The sequence below is a fragment of the Giraffa tippelskirchi genome, chromosome 9, assembly GCF_054371585.1.
Source record: "Giraffa tippelskirchi isolate mGirTip1 chromosome 9, T2T-mGirTip1v1.2.pri, whole genome shotgun sequence".
Classification (NCBI taxonomy): Eukaryota; Metazoa; Chordata; class Mammalia; order Artiodactyla; family Giraffidae; genus Giraffa; species Giraffa tippelskirchi.
In genome coordinates, this window is record NC_137283.1 from 56,980,714 (window position 1) to 57,000,998 (window position 20,285).

Genomic DNA, 20,285 nt, shown 5'->3' on the forward strand with positions numbered 1-20,285 from the left:
AGGCCTGCCAGGGGTCTCTGGGCGTGTGGCCGCTGGGGCCATCTTCAAGCTTCCAGCCGAGAGAACCAGTCTGGGCGCGGATGGCTCATTAGAGAAATGTTTAATGGTTTAGGAATGTGTAGGTTCTGGCTCTGCTAAGTCTCCATAAAGGCAACTTTTCCATGTTTTAAAAAATAGATTTGCTATAAAGATTCATATATTCATAAATAGGCAATGAGAAAAATTCCCAAATGCAACAGCATCCTTGGGCTCAGGCCCTCCCCACCCCCTAGTCCAGTGCAGGCTCGGGGTTCCCTGAGGCCCCAGCCCTGCCACCTTCCCCAGAGAAGTAACTGAATTCAATATGAATTAGGACTTCCTCCAGCTCCGAGCCGGCTGGCATCTGTGTCCTTGGGGTCAATCCCCACCCTGCTTCTGGGACAGGGACCCACCCCTCTGGCTCGGGGGTCCCTGGCCTGCCTGCCCTCCTCCCGTGAATATAAACTGCACTGTCCCCTGGTCCTTCTTCAGCCCAGCCCGCAGACTGCCTCCTCCGCGGGGGTGGCTGGGACACTTTCGGCCCTCTGGCCCACTTCCTCTCCTGCAACCCCAGGGGGTCGGGGGGGGACCCCACCTGCTCCTGATCTCCGGTAATTATAAACAAGAGATTGCACTGTTGGGAAGAGGCGGGGCTGTGTCACCTCACACACTTCCCCATTTACTCTCACCCAAGTCCAGGGCCGTCTGACAAAGGACCAGGGCCGTCTGACAAAGGACCAGGGCCCAGAGGTAGTGAGGCCCCCGCCTGATGGGCACCCCAGAGCAGGGCCCCAGCAGCATGCCCAGACCGCGGCCCTGAGCACTGGCATGGGTGTCTGAGACAGAGGACTGGGAACTTCGCAGGAACTCCTTCTCACCAGGGGCTGTGAATGACACGGACTCAAGGGCAGGGTGGGGGAGCGGGGAGGGCAGCAAGGGGTCCGCCTGGACAGAGGCTGCTCCCAGGGGCACAGCCGTGTGAGGGTGGACCACATCCCAGGGCACCAGGGGGTCGGAAGGTGTTGGGTGGGGGAGGGCCCTTTCACAGCCCCCCCTGACATCAGCACGGGAGAGGCAGGGGTGTCCGCCTGCAGCGTGGAAGCTCAGGCCACGGAGCTCAGGGAGGTGTCCAGGGGACGGGGTGGGGCCGCTCTGGGCAGAGGGGGCAGGAGGGACATGGCAGTGGGGTGGGGAGAGAAAGCGGGGAGCCCGAAGTGACCCTAAGTTCCAGGCTGCAGCCCTGGGGCAGGGCTGCTCTGCACGGAGGCTAGGCCCTGGGACTCTGCAGGGAACAGTGAGGTGCCGCTGCCCTGGCTCCGGGTGAGGAAGGGCGCGTGACCTCACCGTCTGCTGCAGGCAGGGCCTGCTGCTCACTCCCCTGGGAGTGCCCCCCACCCCGGGCATGGCCCATAGCGGCAGAGAAGCCCCCGGCGCTGAGCAGCTGTCCCCCTAGACGGTCCCCATAGCCCAGGTTCCCTTCTTCCCTGAGGCCTGCGAGGCAGTCCTGGGCCCGGGCTCAGGACCTGTGCTCCCTGAACTGGGGTGCCCCGCCTGCCCTGGACCAGAGCAGCTGCCCTGTTCAAGGCAGCCTTCTCTCTCTGCTGGGCCTGGACCGAACACCCGGCTCCGCCCGAACATCAGCCCCGAGCAGAGAGGTCCTGGGGTTGGAGGACCTCTGCCCTTGGCCTGAGGAGCCCTTCTGAGACCTCAGCGCAGGCGCGTTCTCCTGTGCAGGCCGTGGCCAGGGGAGACCACTCACTCCCCTAGCCCAGGGGACAGTGCTGCTTCCGGGGGCTCCAGGGACCTGGGTCCCCACTGTCACGCTGACCTCAGCCCCAGCACACGTGAAGGCCATGAGGGCGCTGGGCCCAGACCCTGGTCGGCCAGGGCCGCGCCCTTTCCCTAAGCTAGACTGGCAGGGCGGGGGGAGCTGGTGCCCTGACTGTGGCAGCATCTCCGCACGGAGGGTGAGACAGGGTGGCCTCCACTCATCCCTGAAACGTCCATCCCCCCATCTCGCGCCTGCTCCCCCCGACCTCCTGAGAGCCAGGGCTAAAGGAGTCACTGCTTTGGCAACCTGAGTGGAGAAGCTCTGGCCCCCAGGCCAGCGGACGAGTTCTGTGGGTGATGGCCCCCGCTGGTCCTGGGGGAGACGGGAGAGGCAGGGCCTGCTGAGGAGGAGCCGGCCCGGTGCAGGGTGAGGGCTGGCAGTGACGGAAGGAAGGGGGCCAGGCGGCCCTGGGGGGACCTGGGGCCCCGGCAAGGCGCCTGGGAAGCCACAGCCCGCAGCAGCCTTGGGGGTGACACGGGCCAAACCAGGAAGTGCAGAGCTGGGGCACCATTCCCAGGCCCCCGCCAGGGTCCACGGCCCGGGGTCAGGCCACCAGGCCCCGCCTGCCTCTTCCTCCGCGGAGGCCCCCCACGGGGGCCCCGTCAGCACCCGCAGCCCCAGCTCTCTGCGATGTCCTTGCTGTCCAGCTGGATGTGGTCGGCGCCCTTCTCGCTGAGCCGTGGGCCGCCGTGCCGCACGACCAGCTCGGTGGCCACCCTCACGAAGGCCTCCTCCACGTTGCTCGAGTCCTTGGCCGACGTCTCGATGGCGCACAGGATGTCGTAGTGCTCTGCCAGGCCCTGCGCCTCGGCCAGAGGCACCTCCCGCAGCTCCCCGAGGTCTGACTTGTTCCCTGCGGGCAAGCGGGGGCAGTGGTGAGGCACAGCCAGCCAGGGGGCTCTGTCTGGATTTTAATTCCCTTACCCCATCCTTGGGGCTTCCCTGGTGGCTCAGACAGTAAAGAATCTGCCTGCAATGTCAGAGACCCGGGTTTGATTCCTGGGCTGGGAAGATCCCCTGGAGAAGGGAAAGGCTACCCACTCCAGTGTTCTTGCCTGGAGAATCCCATGGACAGAGGGGCCTGGCGGGCTACAGTCCACGGGGTCGCAAAGTGATAGTCGACGGAAGCGACTATCACTTTCACTACTCCCTCGTCTAACCTCTTTCTTCTCTGTGCCAGAGGCTTGTATATTTTACTGAATTTTTTCTATGAAATAGAAGCAGCAGAGTTGGGCAAAAAGAACGGGGGCCCTTAGAGCTGGAGGCAGCCGTGGGTAGAGACCCTAGCTTCCAGCCGCCTGCTGTGTGACCCTGGGGTGACTCACTCCGTCTCTGAGACTCGGCCTGCCCACCCGGGCCTCCAGCTTCTGCAGAGCAGGGACTGAAGGACACAGTGAGCTGGCCCCTGGCAGGCCCTCCGTCAGCTTTGTTGTTATTTGGTCACTCAGTCATGTCTGACTCTTTGTTGACCCTGTGGACTGCAGCCACCAGGCTCCTCTGTCCATGGGATTCTCCAGGCAAGAACACTAGAGTGGGTTGCCATGCCCTCCTCCAGGGGATCTTCCCAACCCAGGGATCGAACTCAGGTCTCCTGCATTGCAGACAGACTGTTTACGCTGAGCCACCGGGGTGTGAAGTTAAAGAAATCTGGTCTTGCTTTTTTTTTTTTTGGTAAAATTTTGTTATTATGTTTATTATTAACCCTCTCCTATTTCAGAAGGGGATTTTTTAATTTTCTGTTAAGATGGTGGGTTTTGGTGACTTTGCTCTTCTGATGAGAACAGTGCAGACTACAGCTGCTCTGAGAGCACGCCTCAGCTTCTCCTCTGAGGTGTAAGGGGATTCGTTATATTTTAGGTAATCTGGTCAGCTGCTCCTTGGCCCAATTTATGTAAGACTTTCTTGGAGAAGGAAATGGGAAGGCACTCCAGTATTCTTGCTTGGAAAATCCCATGGACAGAGGAGCCTTGTGGGCTCCAGTGCATGGGGTCACAAGAGTCAGACACAACTTAGCAACTAAAGTGACTTTCATAATATGATCATAGGGACAACAACAGCAAAGAGAGGTATTGTAAAGATCTAGGGAATTCCCGGGTGGGCCAGTGGTTAGGGCTCAGCACTTTCACTGCTGGGGCCAGGATTCAGTTCCAGGTCGGGGAACTAAGATCCTCCAAGCTGCGTGGTATGGCCGAAAAGCAAACACACAAACGCCTTGAAGAAAAGACCTACAACTCGTTTGGTAACTAAACAATGCAGAAGCTTTCAGTCGGGGGCACTTATTTGGCTCCTGATTTCAACAAAATGAAAAGAAAAGCACATGTCATATTTATGACCTGACCCCAGATCGGCTAGTTCACTGTGTTAGGAGACGTCAGTATTTTTTTAGACGTGAAAATAGCAGTTACCATACATTTTAAAGCACATGTGTCTTTTGTAGCTCTGTGCTACAACACCTGGAAATGAAATGGTTGTGTTGGGGTTTGCCCCAGAGTACTATGCGGGGCAGGGACAGAGGGCTGAGACGACTGCGGACGGGACTTGCGGGTGGACCTGCGGGTATCTGCTGACGTGGGATCGTCATGGTATTCCCTTCTCGTGCTTGTGTGAAATGCTCTGTGGGGAAGGTTTTGTTCTAAGTCCTGGATGAAAGGGAGGCATCCGGGCTGGTGGGGAGGGCTCCCTTCCTGCCGGGGGGGTGGGGAACAGTCCGGCCCAGTGCACCCACACTCCAGCCCAGGCCCATCTGTACAAGCCTGCTGAGAGGAACCAGCCTGAGGCCTGCGACAAGGGCCCCAGGGACACACATGGGGGCCACAGCGTCCTGAGTCCGGGCCTGGGAAGTTGATGCAGGAGGAAAAGGCGGAAGGCGGTCAGAGCGCGCCCCTGCAGCAGTGGTTCTCAGGTGGGTGCGCCATGTCACCTGGAGCCTGTTAGAAATGCACATTCACGGGCCCACCCACACCTCCCGATCAGATGCTCGGGGGGTCCGACTTCAGAGAGACCTGGAGGTGGACAGATGACCACCCAGATCTTCCTGATCAGACGCTATTGGGGGGGGCGACTTCAAAGAGACTTGGAGGGGGAGCAGGCAGGGTTCTGAGAAGACGCGTGAGGAAGAGGGCACCAGCCCTGGCCATGGTGCGGCCACGTGGTGACTGCCTCCAGGCTCCCCCCACCCAGTTCCCACTTTGGGATGCAACTTGACAGGGGATTAGCAGGAACTGCATCTTCTAGATCAGGTCCTGGCTCTGCGCCTGCCTGGCCAAGCTCCACCCGCCCTTCGTTTATAAAGGAGACAGACAGACAGACGGCCGGCCTCACCGATGAGCAGCTGCACGATGTTGGAGCCCGCGTACTTGCGCACGTCCTCAATCCAGTGGGGCACCGACAGGAAGGAGCTCCTCTTGGTGATGTCGTATGCCAAGATGGCCCCGTTGGCACTGCGGTAGTAGCTCTGCGTGATGGTGCGGAAGCGCTCCTGGCCGGCCGTGTCCCAGATCTGCAGCTGAAGAAACAGGGGCCCTGTGAACCTGGGGGTGCAGGGGACCGGGAGGCCAGGCCCCCAGACCCACACCCAAAGCACTGCTTCTGCAGGGCAGACCACTGGCAGGTACCAGACAGGACGGGCCAAGAGGTGGACAGGGTGGAGAGGCCTCCTGACCTCTTGGAAGGCAGCTCAGCAGCCTGAGCAGGACGGGGCGGACCAAGGAGAGGCAGGAGCCCCATCCCCGCCTCCAGAGTCCTGGGGGGCAAAAGGGTGGGCTCCGTGCTGAGGCAGGACGTGTGCTGGACCCATGTCTCGCCCTCTCTGCCCTGGACACTGGCTTGCTGCGGGGCCACGTCCAGCACCTCCCCCGCCATGGGGAGGCCCCCAGCCCAGGGGCTCTCTGCTCAGCCTCAGCGGAGCCGGGGAAGATGCCGACACTGGGACGGGGAGATGGGGGAGGCAACGGGCAGAGTCTGCTCCTGGGGCCTCAGTCATCAGCTGACCCAGCCTGTGAACCCCAATCCCAACTCTAACCGCAACCCCGACTCCGACCGCAACGCCCCTCCTGTGCAGGTCCTTGCTGCCCCAGCGCCCATCAGTGCTGCAGGACAGGGGCCCACATGGCAAGATCATCTCTGGCTTCCAGCAGGAGCAGTGGGCTGGTAGGAGGGACCCCAGGGTGGGGGTCTTCCCTGCTGCACAAACCACAGGCCCTTGGGCCCCAAGAAGGACACTGGCTCTGGTCAGTGAGCTGCAGGCCATCTGCTCTCCTCTGCGGGCACCCTGGGGGCCTCTCTGCCGGATTGTCAAGCAGTGTCCCGGGCGGGGACAGGCCTGGAGGCCTCGTGAAGTTCTGTGGGCAGGGCCCCCAGCCTGGGCACTGTGGAGGTGACCACCGCCTCCTGGCCCCACAAGAGTCGTCTGACAGCTGACACGCCCTGGGCCGCGACTCGCCAAACCAGACCCCCCGTCAGGGTGAAGGGCTCCAGGAAGCAGGCCCCCGGGCACAGCTCACGCAGGGGTGATGCAAAAGGCGGGACCCTCAGCACCATGCCAGCCCAGGATCCAGATGACCAAGGACTCCCCTCCACAACCCAGAGGGGAGCACAGATCACAAAGACAGAGGCCAAGCAGACACGGGAAAAAGCAACCTGGATGAAACAGAAACCGGCAGTGTCTCACAGCGATCTCAAAACAACCAGCAGTGTCTTCATCAGGAAAGATCCATGAAACGGGGCAGAGTGTCTCACAGCAGTCTCAAAACAACCAGCAGTGTCTTCATCAGGAAAGATCCATGAAACGGGGCAGAGTGTCTCACAGCGATCTCAAAACAACCAGCAGTCTTCATCAGGAAAGATCCATGAAACGGGGCAGAGTGTCTCACAGCGATCTCAAAACAACCAGCAGTGTCTTCACTAAGAAAGATCCATGAAACGGTAAGAGAACACTCAGTAGATGGAGCATTTGGAAAGGAAAAAAAGAGATCTTGAAAGTTAAAAATATTAACGAAAAATGTGATGTTAAGGGTTGAAAGACAAACTTGAAGAACTCCTTCCAAGTAAAGGAAAAACAAAAAAATGCAAAGAGATGCAAAAGAGAGAAAAGAAATTGTGGAAGCAGCCTAGATGGTTCGCCAAGATAGTAAGAGCTTCACGGGGGGAAAAAAAAGAACAGTAAATTCAAAACAATACTTCAAGAAAACTCCTCAGAACTGATTGAAAGGGCCCATGGAGCAGACACGATGGAGGAAGACAGACCTACACAAACTCTTGGCTGCAGGAACTCCGCGACAAGGAGGCAGAAGAAAGGACCCTTATACTTGCAGGGAAGAAAAAGAAAGAAAGGAAAAACGGGTCTCGAGGTTTCGCACAAGAGCCACATCACATTAGATATTCAATCAAACGATGCCTAGAATTACGAAGGGAGATGACCTCCAGCCCAGAATTCTCCCCTAATCCCTATGAGTCAAGTGCAATGGTTTAACAAAGGTGTTTTCAGGCACACAGGTATCAGAAAATTTACCTGCCACCCTTTCTCAGGAAGCTGCTGAAATCAACCAGAATGAAGAAAATGGGGACCCAGCAAACAGAGAACTGAACATAAAAGAAAGGGAGGTGGAGGGCCTGCACGGCGGGAGGGAGCTCCCCAGAGCCTGCAGTGCGGGCAGGGTCATTAGTGGCAGACAAAACCCCACTCCCTAAACAACCAGCAGACAGAGAAAATACAGAGGCTGCCGTTTGGGGGATGTAAACAGCAGGCAGCACGAGACCACGATCCCTGAAAGAAGCAAAACTCATGGAACCCACCATGATCACCAGGGACCCTTCGCAGGGGCTCCCCTGGCGACTGGACTGATCGCAGGATAGGGGTGAGTGTCCAAGCAGGGCACGGTGGTCCTGCTGAGCCCAGGAGGCAGACAGCAGTCTGGAGCAGCTGTTGTGACTGGGATGAAGAGCGATGCAGCAGGTGGGAGAGCCCAGAAGCCTGTGTCGGGGGGAGGGGCGTCCCTGGTGGGTCCCAGCCCACAGGCTCCATGCACTGGCTGAGACTCTAACCAGACAGCAGCTCCCCCAGGGGTGAGAACAGACCAGACGTGGAGGCAGAGCCATGCTGGGGGACCTTCTGACACAGCCATGGGGAAGAGGCCGCCTCAGCCTCTCGGAGTGACCGAGGTATGAAGCCGAGACATCAGGAAGCCTGCGCCCTACGTGAGGACCACAGCGAGAAGCTGGCCTCCTGACATCTGCCCAACAAAGCCTAAAGCCAAGTTCGAGGTTTGGAGGCCAAATTCCACCAAGGTAAGAGGCTACAGAAATACCGTCAGGCTTGCACCTGTCTGCCCTCATGAAAGATGAAGACCAGACACACGTTCAAGGTGATCAGCCAGTCACTGAGTTGACTACAAGGACCAGAATCAGTGCTCTTCAAAGATAACACAACCCAGAGTCAAACAAGGCGTAAACCAGCACTTCTAATACACAGTAAACGACATTACTAACCGTGCAAAAAACTAAATCATAAGGAAGACTGGACTCCCTTAAGAAAAGAGTGATCAATATAAAATGAGGCCAAAATAAACCCAATATTGGGTTGGGTACACAAAGAATTAAAGGAAAATATCACTCTGAGTGGGCAAACAGGGAGTTTCAGTACAGAAATGAAACATTTTACAAAATATTTGTAAAAACATATTTTAAAAGGGTGAAAACTTTAGAACTTAAAAGTACAGTAAGTGGAAAATTCATCTACTGAATGTAACAGCAGGATGGAAACAAAAGAGAATCAGTGAGCTTGAAGAAATTATCAACAGAAACTATTTATTCTGAAGAACAAAGAGAAAAAAAAATGGAAGAAAAATGAACAGAATATTGACCAAGATAAAATGATACGCTGGGCCATGACTCAAGCCTCAATATATCTCCAAAGACTGTATTCTCATGGAATATTCCTCTAAGCACAAACAATTGAAAACAGAAATCAAGAATGCCCTGGGACAGACTTCTTCCATAAGATGGGACTGAGAGGAAGCAAGACAGTGAGGAGAAAATGACACAGTATGTTGCACAGATGAGGAGAGGAGAGTCACGCTAATGAGGGGAGAGTCTGGAGCTGAACTAGTGGTGAACAGACACCCAAGCCGAAACGAGACGATCGGGGCTGCCAGGGAAAGCTAGAGCACCTGGGAAACAGGAAATAATCATGGCATCCGACATACGCTACACGGTTTAGCCCTGAACAGCTCTAATTAAAGTGTGTGCACTCAGTCATTCCAGCAAGCACGGAGTGGACACCTGCTCTGTATTCTAGGTACCACAGGAAACAGATGCAAATTCCTGTGGTCAAGCTTACCATCTAGTGCAGGAGACAGACGCTAAGACAGTGAGTAATGAGGATATACATTTGCTTACATAGAAATACAGAATGTAAACAAAACAGTTATTATAAAATGAGTAATAGAATCATCAGTATGCTAGACAGTGATGAGAGGGAAAGAAGCAGGGGAAGAAGTCATGAAATATGGTGAGGAATGGCGTTTTAGGTAGGAAGCTCTCGCTGAGATAGCTGTTGAGTACAAAGCTGAAGAAAGTTAGCTGTGTGGATGCCTGGGAGACATGCATTCCAGGGAGAGAGTGGTAAGTGCAAAGGCACAAGTGGTGCAAGAAGCAAGAACATGAGTGTGTCTGGAGCAGAGTGAAAAGGGAGAGGAAAACAGGGCACGGCCGAGAAGCGTGAAGGGGGCTGGAGTGTGCGGAGCCCTGCAGAGCCTCGCCTTCCCTGGGAGTCAAGGGGACAGCCAGGGGCTTTGAAGGCAATCAGATCTGCTTTTTAACAAGATTACTCTGATTACTGCATGGAGGTAGATCAGAGGAGGGCATGGATATGGGACGTCCCTGGTGGTCCAGTGGTTAGGAATTCGGTGCTTTCACTGCTAACGGTCCGGGTTCGATCCTTGGTTGGGCAACCAAGGTCCCACAAACAGCTGTGCAGCTCAGACGAAGAGAGAGGACAGGGACGGAGGGACAGCTGGGAGGTTACGGCCGTAATTCAGGCAGCAGTGAAGGTAGGGAGAAGTGGTCAATTTGGGATATACTGTGAGAAGAGAACTGAAAGGAACTTAATGCTGATCTAATCAATGTTGCTACACGCCTCCACTGGGAGGGTGCAAAGTGTGTGTGTGTGTGTGTGTGTGCGTGCGTGAGTGTATGTGTGTGTGTGTGTGTGAGAGACGGGGGTGAGGGCTGTGCTGAGAGTTAAAGCCTCATGCCTCTACTGGGAGGGTGCAAAGTGTGTGTGTGAGATGGGGGCGAGGGCTGTCTACTGGGAGGGTGCAAAGTGTGTGTGTGCGTGTGTGTGATGGGGGCGAGAGCTGTGCTGAGAGTTAAAGCCTTGTGACTCTACTGGGAGGGTGCAAAGTGTGTGTGTGAGATGGGGGCGAGGGCTGTCTACTGGGAGGGTGCAAAGTGTGTGTGTGTGTGTGATGGGGGTGAGGGCTGTGCTGAGAGTTAAAGCCTCGTGCCTCTACTGGGAGGGTGCAAAGTGTGTGTGTGAGATGGGGGCGAGGGCTGTGCTGAGAGTTAAAGCCTCGTGTTCCAAAGCAGGAAGTCAACAGAAGACGCCTGTGCGTGGGGGAGGAGGGGCAGCAACACCAGCAAGAGAGAGACGAGCGGAAGTGATCAGGAGACCTTTTCGTAAGAAGCCTTGTTGAAGCGTCATATTCAAGTATAACTGATGACAATTACAAATAAGTGAAAAACCAACACAAGAGCTACAGGTTATGGTATCTGGGTCAGCCCACTCGTGAAGTCTGGGCAGGGCCGGAGGACGTATTTTTGGAAAGTAGGTCCTTCCTGCGGTGGTGATCTTGCCATCCTAGTTCTCTGCATCAGAGCCGGGGGAGGAAGAGCCGGGTCAGGACGCAGCAGCAGGGTCAGCCCCACCCTCCCCAGCTTGGAGTCTCAGGCTTCGTCATCAGAACAGGTGCCACGAGGCTCTGCCGTGGGATGGCGGAGCCGGCCTGATCCACCCTGGGCCCCAGTGCCCTCGGTGCTCCGGGAGCCGGGAGAAGCCAAGCCCGGAGCACCTCGCCCTCCAGATGGCCGTGCACAGCTCCTCGGGAGAAGGCTCACGGATCGGAGCCACTGAGCGCCAGGCGGCCTCAGGCCAGACGAGATGCGCTGCCTGGATGCAGGTTGGGGAGACCTGCGGGGGGCGTGGGCAGAGATCCCCAGCCCCACGGCTCAGAGGACATAGGTGGCTTTGGGGGTGCAGCAGTCAGCCAAGGGAGGCATCCTGGCCTCGCGCTGAGTCCAGGTCCGTCCATCTGTCTGCCTGCCTTCCCGCCCAGCCCCCCGCAGGGCCCAGCACAAAGGCACTCATGGTGCGGGGTCCCCTCTGCCTTGGCAGCTCCTGCCCCTTCATGGGGGTCACCTGCCAGGCGGGCACCAGGCTCCCCGCAGACGACAGCCTGACCTGCCCAGTGCCGGGTCTGCTCCCCACACAGCGCTGCCGGGGAGCCAGCAGAACCCAGCAAAGGTCCTGCAGGCCATCCACCCCCAAGGGCACCCCCAGGCCTCCACACCACCCGCAGGCTATGCACACCTGGTGTGTCTGTCCCCCACTGGCCCTAACGCCCCACAGCGTCTGCCCACGTCCAGATCCCCGCCTGAAACGCTCTTCTCCAGACCCTCGCCACCCACCCCTGAACCCCGCAACCCTCCTCGGCCTCTCCACCGCCCGGCCTGACACAGGCACGCACCCCTCCTCCATGGTCTCTGTCCCTCCCGCACGTGGGTCTCCTGGGGGCAGGCGCCGTGTCTGCCTGGCTTTCTGCGTGTGCCCAGAACCTAGCACAGCACCTGGCATGCAGAAGGTGCTGGATAAACACACAGTACGTCAGCAGGATGGGCACCTGTCTGCCCTTCGAGCCTCGCCCCCCCGGCCTCCAGCAGCCCGGCGCCGAGGCCTGGACTCAGCAAAGCTCCCTGTCGGGTCGTTTGCATCCTCATGACCCTCACAGCGAGTTTCACTGCTCAGAGTGCAGAACTGGAGCTAAACCACCGAGAAACACCTGCCGGGCTGAAACCACCACCCGGGCACCCCACCCCCACCTGCCAGGCGTCCCCCACCTGTACTCACTGGACGGAAAGACCAGCGCTTCGGGCTGTGAGTCACACTGAGCCCCCTCCCCGACTCCCACTTCTCCACCTTCCCAGCCAGGCTCTGTCGTCTCACAGCCGACTTCGGGGGACTTCTCCGGGTTGCTGATACCCGGAGTGAAGGCCAGAAGCATCTCCGAGGCGCAGAGGGTTGGAGTGAGGCCGGGTCAGGATGGAAGAGGGCCCCGGGAGGAGGAGCTGCCACTCCAGGTCACCAGGGGCCAGTCGGGCGAGTCTCAAACAGGTGGGTGGGGAATTCAAGGGAAAGGACAGCCTCCAGGTGAGGGACGAGCCTATTTTCCCTTCGAAGTGCCACCTCCAAGGACTCCCGGTTCCCACTGTCCCTCTGGGTCCCCACACCCGTGATGAGAATTATCACTGTCATATTTCCTTTTCCAGGAGAGACTGCATTCACCTTGACCTTTGGTGAATTCCTACCGAACCTTCTGGGCCCCGGTTCAGGGTCACCTGGTCAGCGGAGCTCCGCCGACACAAGGGCCCCACGCTGAGCAGACCTGTCTTCTTCGTGGTCCTCAGCCCTCTGCTCTGGACTCTGTTTAACAGCACACAACACAGAGGATGCCAACTGTCCCAAACTCGGATGCCCTTGGGGGCCAGGCAGGGACCGTGCAATGCAGTAAGATGACTGAAAAGGATACCCTGCCTAATGTACATTCAGTTAAAAAAAGAGTCAGCAAATCGCCACTGCTCAGGCCAAACGAAATGGGCCTCACAGCAGGCGAACGGGCACAGGGCTGTTCGTGCGGGCTCCTGTGTGCCAGTCTGCTCCTTGCCACCGAGAACGGGCTGGAGAGGACGGACCCGTCTCATCCCGCTAACCTGGCACAGAGCAGGCGCCCAGCCAGGAAGGAAGCCCTCTGCGGGCAGGTCCTGTGGTCAGGCTGGTGGGCCAGGCGCTGCCCTCCAGGGAGGCTTCCCACGAGCTACGGTGGGAAGTCAGTTCCACTTACGAGGTTACAGAAACCTAAGAAGTAAAATCAGCTGCACCAGAGCCTGTGTCCCGTGCCGTCCCTCCCAGTGGACCCACGAGAGCGTTCTATCCCAACAGGTTTCCCCCGCGGGACGAGGCAGGCGGGGGCAAGTTCCTTACTTCTTCATAGCAGAAGGGGACGTTGGAAAAGTTAGTTCTCAAGACAGAACTCTGAAAACTGGTCAGATGGACCCAAACCCGAGTCCCCGTGCCGCTGGCCATGGTATCTCGGGATGTGGGGGGCCTGAGCCAGGGGGTGGTCTGCAGGCCCCTCCCCAGCCGGCTGCTGTCACTTCTACCTCGGTCCCCGAGGGAGAACTCGGCCGCGGCTTGGAAACAGGCCTCAGCCCGGAGGCAGGTGCACGGCCAAGAGCACGTGGCCTCGAGGAAAACACAGGACTTCCCCGGTGGTCCAGGGGCCAGGACTCCATGACCCCAATGCAGGGGCCCGGGTTCCATCCCCGGTCAGGGAACCAGACCCACGGGCCACACTAAGAGTTCACATGCTGCAACTAAGTCCTGGTGCAGCCAAATAAATTAAAAAAAGAAGAAAAAGGAACCCACAGGGGCCCAGGGAACTGACATGGGGACGGGAAGTGACCTGCCGACCATCTGCTGGAGGCCGCCTCTGCAGGCCTTGGGGATGAACCTTGTCCCCCACACACGGCGACTGCCCTCGCGTCCTCGTGAAGGCCCAGCCTGCCGAGAGCCAGGACTCTGCTTTTACAGTCGGTCCTCTTCTGGGACCAAAGGCCTCCTGACAGCATGGGAGGCTCCGCTCCAGTGGCTTCTGACCCTTCAGGGTCATCAAACCCACCCCACGGATCCAACATCGGGAGACACGGACGGTTTCCCCAGGAAACCACTTCGAGAGGGACCGATCCTGGCAACACATCTAAGTTCCCGGTTGCTGCCTTTTACACAAGCTGTGTGCAGAGTTACACACCTGGTCCACAGCTACTCTGGCCTCGGCCTGGGGCAGCAGAGGAGGCCAGCAAGACCAGGCGGGGGGGGGGAGGTGGCGGGGGGGGGGACACGACTGTGATGCAGAGAGGGGCCTGGCTGAGTGCGCCCAAAGTAGGCTGAGCGGCCCCTGACCCCCGGCACTGGCTCGGGTCTGCTGCAGTGCGTTCAACATGACAGCATCTCACAGGCTGTTCTAGAAGGCAGGCATGTTCTTCTGTCCACACTGGCCATAGGCTCCCCCTTCTCCCAACTAATCTGAATTCATCAGGATTGGTTTAATGAGCAGAAGCCATCAGGATGTCAATGTGACACCGCTAATCAAAATCTAAGAAAACATAAAATGCAAGTGACGTGCGTCAGTCTAGATGTTACCTTGGTCCCAAACCTTTCTGTGCGTGACTGTGGCGGCGGTACAGGGCGTGCCAACGGCAGTGCGGAAAAGGTGTCAGGCGAGGTTCTGGTTCAGGCCTGCCCACACAGCCTTCGTCTCCCCGTCTGCGAAATGGGGTCTCACAGGGCAGCAAGGACCACATGGAATAGAGCGTGAGAACAGAGGTGGAAATTGGGAAGATGGGGGACAGGGGAGAGGGCTGCCAGGTACCCCACAATCTCTCACGCCCAGAGCCTCCGAACAGAACCCTGCGACATCAGCTCGGCGAGGGGAGGAGAGAAGATGGGCTGAAACCACACCTCGCAGCTGACCCACGCTGACCTCAGCTCCCACCGCTGACCCTCCACTGTGCGTCAGGTCCTTCAGCTCTGGGGTGACCGGGGAACAGACCAGCCATGGTGACGCCACCTGTCCCAGGGGCCAGGCAGCAAAGCCCCCCTTCCAGCGTCTCCCCACCACACCTGCTGCCTTGGGACGGGCAGACCCCTGGGAGGCACGGTCGCTCTGCCGTGAGGATGACTATCACAGCACCCGGAACACACTCCCTCAGACCACCAGCAGGGCCCAGAACTTCTCTCTTACCCAACAGTCCTTTTGCTATTTCTGATCAAAATTAGCAAAGTCAGACTAATTTTATCCAAACAGGGGAAAGCACATGAGCAAGGCCAGACCACTGGCTGGAAGGGCTGAGGATGCAAACTTCAAACAGAAGCCCGTGCCTTCCACCCTGGCCCTGCCCCTTGCGGACCAGGACGGCTGCCGGGTTCAAGGTCCTATAGCGTGGGGCCCAGGGCCCTGGGGCAGAGACTGAGCTCAGTGCCCGAAAGCTCCGGCCACCTCCCCCGCACGGGGACAGTGACCCCAACAGAGCCCAATACAGGGGCGCAGCCCTCCGGGGCCGACCCGCATGAGCGTCCCCTGTGAGGTGCAGACCGGTTTATGTAACAGGACTTTGTGTTGTCCCAGATAAGGCGGGAGAGCCGCGCTCGGGCTGTGTCCGGGATTTAGAAGCGGCCGAGATTGCCTGGGGGACGTCAGGTGGGGAGGCCGGGCAGGTTAAGAAATAATCTTAATAATAATCCCTAGGGAGGAAAATGCTAACAACAGCAACAATAAAATAATCCCTTATGTTCGGAGTTCCTTGGTTTATCCACAACAGCACCTTCAGGATAGACAAGAGATGGGTTAACACCGACTGCCTTCTTAAAGCGGGACAGAAATGGAAAAGAGTTTTTAACTGCATAGCCTTTTATGTCTATGAAATTCTGATCCATGGGGATGAATTATCCAAAGACATACAAGGGGAATTTTTAACTATTTTTAACCTATTTTGAGTGGGTTCATAGTTGTCCAGCAACCCTGAGAGGTAGGCAAAGAGAATCGTCCCATTTCATGAAGGAGGAAGCCCAGGGCTCCAAGCAGGGAAAGGAACTGGCCAGGGTTGGGAAGAGGCTGAATGGAGCCAGACGAGAGACCCAGACCTCCAGACCCCCAGTTCAGGGGTCTCCTTCAGAGACGCCACTGCTGAGAGGCCCGCAGCCCCCAGAGCCACCCTCCAGGTTCAGCCTACAGGCCGGAGCCCAGTGAACGCACGGCCAGAGCCTCCCACCAGCAGAGCACTATAGGAGCTCTGGGCGCTGCCTGATGTTCTGTTAGCTGACAACACCCCAAAAAGTCCTTAGGGTTTCAACTTCAAACCTCATTCCTGAAAATCTCGGAAATGCCCAAGTCTACACGCTCTTCTCCAACTGTGGTGGCCACAACTGCCTTTTCACTAGTCATTAACATGCAGAATCTCAGGGTCATCGTTATGGACTGAGAAGGACTCAGAGGGGCAATCAAGTGTAAAAGTGGGTGCTGGACTTAGAGCCAGGGAGATCCTGGGTCCAAAGCCTGGTTCTGCCACTGATGTGTGTACGGCCTTGGGCATGCTGATCACTTCCCTTATTTTGGCCTCAGCTTCCTCCCATTAAATAAAAATTAAGGACCATGCATGTAGTGAGCATTGTACATCTCACACTGTGGCAGGTGTGGGATTCACAAGGTGTGGGGTATGCAAGGCAGACTGGACCCACGAACAAGGCAAGGTCAAGTCCTGGTAAGTGCTATGAATGTACCTTTGAACTTACCCTGCAATGGGATGGAGGCCCTTGGAGGTCAGGAAAGGCCTCTCTGAAGAGGCGGCCAGGGCAATGGCAACCGAATGATGAAGCTGCTGTTACATGCAGATCTGGGGGCAGAATGTGGGCAGGCAGGGCGGCAGGTACAAAGGGCCTGAGGCAAGCATGTTGGAAGGACAGAAAGGCGGAGGCTGGACAGTTCGTTTGAGGCAGGAAGCTGACGTGGGCAAGGCAGACAGAGGCCCAGCCCTCTAGGAAAGGAGCTGGGATGTCATTCTGATTGCAAGAGAAAGTGACTATTGAAATAAAGGGATTGAATTCAATCTGTGATGGTCCTAACTTTCTATTTCTTGGCAGCAGAACTCTTTGTTCAAATAAAGACAAGTAGAACCTAAATCGGAGAAGGCAGCGGCACCCCACTCCAGGACTCTTGCCTGGAAAATCCCATGGATGGAGGAGCCTGGTAGGCTACAGTCCATGGGGTCGCTAAGAGTCAGACACGACTGAGCGACTTCACTTTCACTTTTCCCTTTCATGCACTGGAGAAGGAAACGGCAACCCACTCCAGTATTCTTGCCTGGAGAATCCTAGGGACGGTGGAGCCTGGTGGGCTGCCGTCTATGGGGTCGCACAGAGTCGGACACAACTGAAGTGACTTAGCAGCAGCAGCAGCAGCAGCAAAACCTAAATATAAAACTAGACAAAAGTACTAGCATTGCTCTACTGGGTGAGAAGCTAGTTAAGGCCCTTTTGACCTGGCAGCCTCTTGGCCTCCCCACCTTCAGCCCACGGCACCCCAAGCACTGTGGCCCAGAGGAGCTAGAAGAGTGCTGGGTGATCTCTCTCTGAGGTTCCTCGAGCGCTAACGAAAGCCGGCCAGCACAGGCAAGGCGGCTTAGGAGATCACACTGGATACTTCTGGACCCCAGACAGGCCTGGGAAGGTTTTAAACTACATTTCTGATGTGGACGAGCCTTCTGCAGAAACAACCATGAAATCTGGCTCATCAAAGCTTCCAGTTCAAGTCACACTGCTGAAACCAGAGGGAAAACAGATGGGCAGCTGCCAGGGCCCGGGGTCGGGGGAGGACGCGGACACAAAGGGACACCCGGGAACGTTCTGGGTGGATGGGAGGAATCAGCACCCTGTACGTGCTGGTGCTGGCGCAGGGCTGCCCGCGCTTGTCAAGATCCACAGACCTGGGCACCCAAGTGAGGGAGGCTTGTTGTGTGTAAGCGGAACCTCGATAAACTGTTTTTTTAAGTCACATGGCTGGAAGACACCCCAAAGACATCTTATGGGTGAGGAGCAAGGACCTGCTGAGTCCAAGAGCCCAGACTCCAGGAATCGCAAGTCTGTCTCCCCGCCGCCAACCCCACCTCCCAGATTCGGGTCACAGTCTCTTCAGTGCTGAGGCTTCAGGTTTCTCTGGCTGCAAAATGTAAATAATTGCCTATTTTTACATTGCCTGTTTTTACAACAGGCTTTCCCATTCCACGCAAACGGAAGCAGCAGTCGGGTGTAGGGGAAAGACCGCGATGTGGTGGAGTCAGAAATGCTGGAAGCAAACTTCCTGTCTGTCGTCTCCCAGCTGTGTGCCCGGGGAGGCCCGGCCCGTGCGAGGCGGGGCTGAGCACCAGGGCACATCTGTGCGACCACCGGCACATGGCAGGCTCTGGGGAGGGCCGGCCACTGCCACCCTAAGGGGGCTGCCCTGCCTACACCGTCCTCCCCACCCTAGACCCGCCCGCTGCCCCTCGGGAAGAACAAACTGGAGGTGACCAGCAGGAAACAAAACCGCTGAGCGCTGCCCTGCATTGCACAACCTGCGCAGGTACACGGTGCAGCCGGGGTTCCGCACAGGCTGTAATCTCGCCAGGTAAACAGGAACACCCTGCCCCCTCCCTGAGCACACTCAGCACCCGGGGAGGGGAGCGGCGTGCCCCATCCTTCACGCCCGTCCTTCAGCTGGCCACTTCCCCGGGCTGCTGGCAGCGCCTCAGGGCACAAACCATCCCGGACATACTCCACCCAGCCCACAGCTCTTCCCTCCACCTGCTCCATAGGGTGGTCCTGAATAATGACTCAAAGCTGCCAGCCACACCTCGTTCTTTCTTCCTATCCTAAGGAGACCCAAAACACACAAACTCAAAAGACTATAAAAAAAAAAGGAACCCTGGGGGCAGGGAGTTTCTACTTTCCCAGTCATCTACTCCAAAGGAGCCGAGGGCTTATAACCGCTACTGGCTGACTTTTTCTCCACTGTGAGGCAAGCAGGAGGCGATACCCAGAAATTATCCCTATTTTGCAGAAACAAAGAGCTGAGCTTTCTGGCAAAAGGCAACCGGTAGCAGATCCAGGCAGCCCAGCAAAGCGGGGCCCATGGTATGGGGGCTCAATCAGAAAACACGGAGGTAAGGCGGGGCACCCCTGCCCAGGGCTCCTGGGAGCCGGGCTGGAGCCGTGGGAAGGCAAAAGCACTAAAGAGAGGAAAGGATGTCGGTCCAGCGCGGTTCAGCGAAGCTACCCAGCAAGAACAATGGTCTCTCAATCCACCAGGGAAGGCTGACACCCAGGTTAAGAGACCGATGGGCGAATCACAAACACTAGTTGTCAGACCGTCGCCAGGACGCTTCTGGCAACTACATCCTGCCGGTTCTGGGGCGCCATCCCCGGAGCCCGGCGCTCACCCCCATCTTCCGGGCCGAGAAGTTTTCAGTTCCCGTCGGGCGGCAGCTGGGGGAGGGGACCTGGGCCGCCCGGCCGAGTCAAGTTCCACCACCCGGTCCACAAAGACACTGCAGGGAGGCGTGGCCAGGCCGGAAATTCTGACAAAAAAGTTTTGGCCCTCCGGTCCCAGAAGCAACTACTTCCTGCTCCCTCCTAGTCGTGCGGGGTTGGGGGGGGAGGGTGTCCCTTGCGGCCTGGGGTCCCCACCGAGGGCCGAGCTGGGGGCCTCGACTGCGGTACGGCAGGGACAGGCCGGCCCGACGCCCCCGGGGCCCACACCCGAGGCGTCCCGCCGCCGGGCACCGGAGGAGACTAGAGCAAAGTCCCCGGGGGTGGGGGTGTAACTCGGGGGGCAGGGCCTTCCCTCCACACCCCCCAAGCACGCGCACTCCCGCGCCCCGAGGCCCGCAATCTGCGCACGGAGGCCGGCCCCGACGCCAAGGCCCAGGCCTGCTCGGACGGGAGGAAAGGCAGGGGGACCGGCCGCCGCGGAGCGGTCAGGCGCTCGCCGCGGCCGCGGCCCCCGCCCCCGCAGGGGAGACCCTCCAGGGCGGGGGCCGACCCCTAGCGCCGTGGGGGCCCCGGGCCCGGCCTCCCACCTTGACCCGCTGGCCCTGGATCTCCAGCGTCTTCATGGTGAAGTCCACGCCGATGGTGCTGCCCTGGCGCTCCGAGAAGGCGCCGGTCTTGAAGCGCTGCACCACGCACGTCTTGCCCACGCTCGCGTCGCCCACCAGCACCAGCTTGAACAGGAAGTCGTACTGCTCGTCCGGGTCCCCGGGGCCCGGCCCCGCCATGGCGCGGGAGCCCAAAGGCCGGCGCTCCGGACGCTGGGGCGGCCTGGGCTCGCGCAAGCCGCGGGCCTCCTGGCGACGTGGAAGCGCCGCAACACCTGGGGAAGGGGCGCCACCGCCCGCCGGCCGCCCCGCCCCGTCCCGCCCCGCCCCGCCCCGCCGGCCTGGCCCCGGGGCCGCGGCTCCGCCCGGGACGCGCCGGGTCCGGCCCCCCGCGCCGCGCCAGGCCAGTCCGGCCCTGCGGCCCGCGCCGGGCCCCGCCCCCGGACGGGCTCCGCCCCCAGCGCGGCCCCGCCCCTAG

General features: G+C 58.4%; 2 protein-coding genes across 2 annotated transcripts; one reads left to right on the plus strand and one right to left on the minus strand.

The window, feature by feature from the left end:
* Window positions 1-83: 83 nt before the first annotated feature.
* RAB43 (RAB43, member RAS oncogene family) lies at window positions 84-20,127 on the minus strand. The gene is made up of 3 exons (XM_081526559.1): window positions 19,790-20,127; window positions 5,171-5,354; window positions 84-2,702 (listed from the first exon to the last, which is right to left on the minus strand). The coding sequence occupies exons 1-3, from the start codon at window positions 19,985-19,987 to the stop codon at window positions 2,452-2,454; spliced, it is 633 nt and encodes a 210-aa protein (XP_081382685.1). The 5' UTR covers window positions 19,988-20,127; the 3' UTR covers window positions 84-2,451.
* Window positions 10,435-13,004, plus strand: LOC145520317 (uncharacterized). Its single transcript, XM_081526585.1, has 3 exons — window positions 10,435-11,025; window positions 12,050-12,236; window positions 12,392-13,004. The coding sequence occupies exons 1-3, from the start codon at window positions 10,930-10,932 to the stop codon at window positions 12,499-12,501; spliced, it is 393 nt and encodes a 130-aa protein (XP_081382711.1). The 5' UTR covers window positions 10,435-10,929; the 3' UTR covers window positions 12,502-13,004.
* Window positions 20,128-20,285: the final 158 nt, after the last annotated feature.

Coding starts and splice junctions, on each gene's coding strand:
- LOC145520317 (XM_081526585.1), top strand. CDS start 10,930: ATGGCCGTGCACAGCTCCTCGGGAGAAGGCTCACGGATCGGAGCCACT. Junction 11,026..12,049: donor GATGCGCTGCCTGGATGCAG/GTTGGGGAGACC, acceptor CCACCTTCCCAG/CCAGGCTCTGTCGTCTCACA. Junction 12,237..12,391: donor GTCGGGCGAGTCTCAAACAG/GTGGGTGGGGAA, acceptor TTCCTTTTCCAG/GAGAGACTGCATTCACCTTG.
- RAB43 (XM_081526559.1), bottom strand. CDS start 19,987: ATGGCGGGGCCGGGCCCCGGGGACCCGGACGAGCAGTACGACTTCCTG. Junction 5,355..19,789: donor TCCAGGGCCAGCGGGTCAAG/GTGGGAGGCCGG, acceptor CTGTTTCTTCAG/CTGCAGATCTGGGACACGGC. Junction 2,703..5,170: donor CATCGTGCAGCTGCTCATCG/GTGAGGCCGGCC, acceptor GCTTGCCCGCAG/GGAACAAGTCAGACCTCGGG.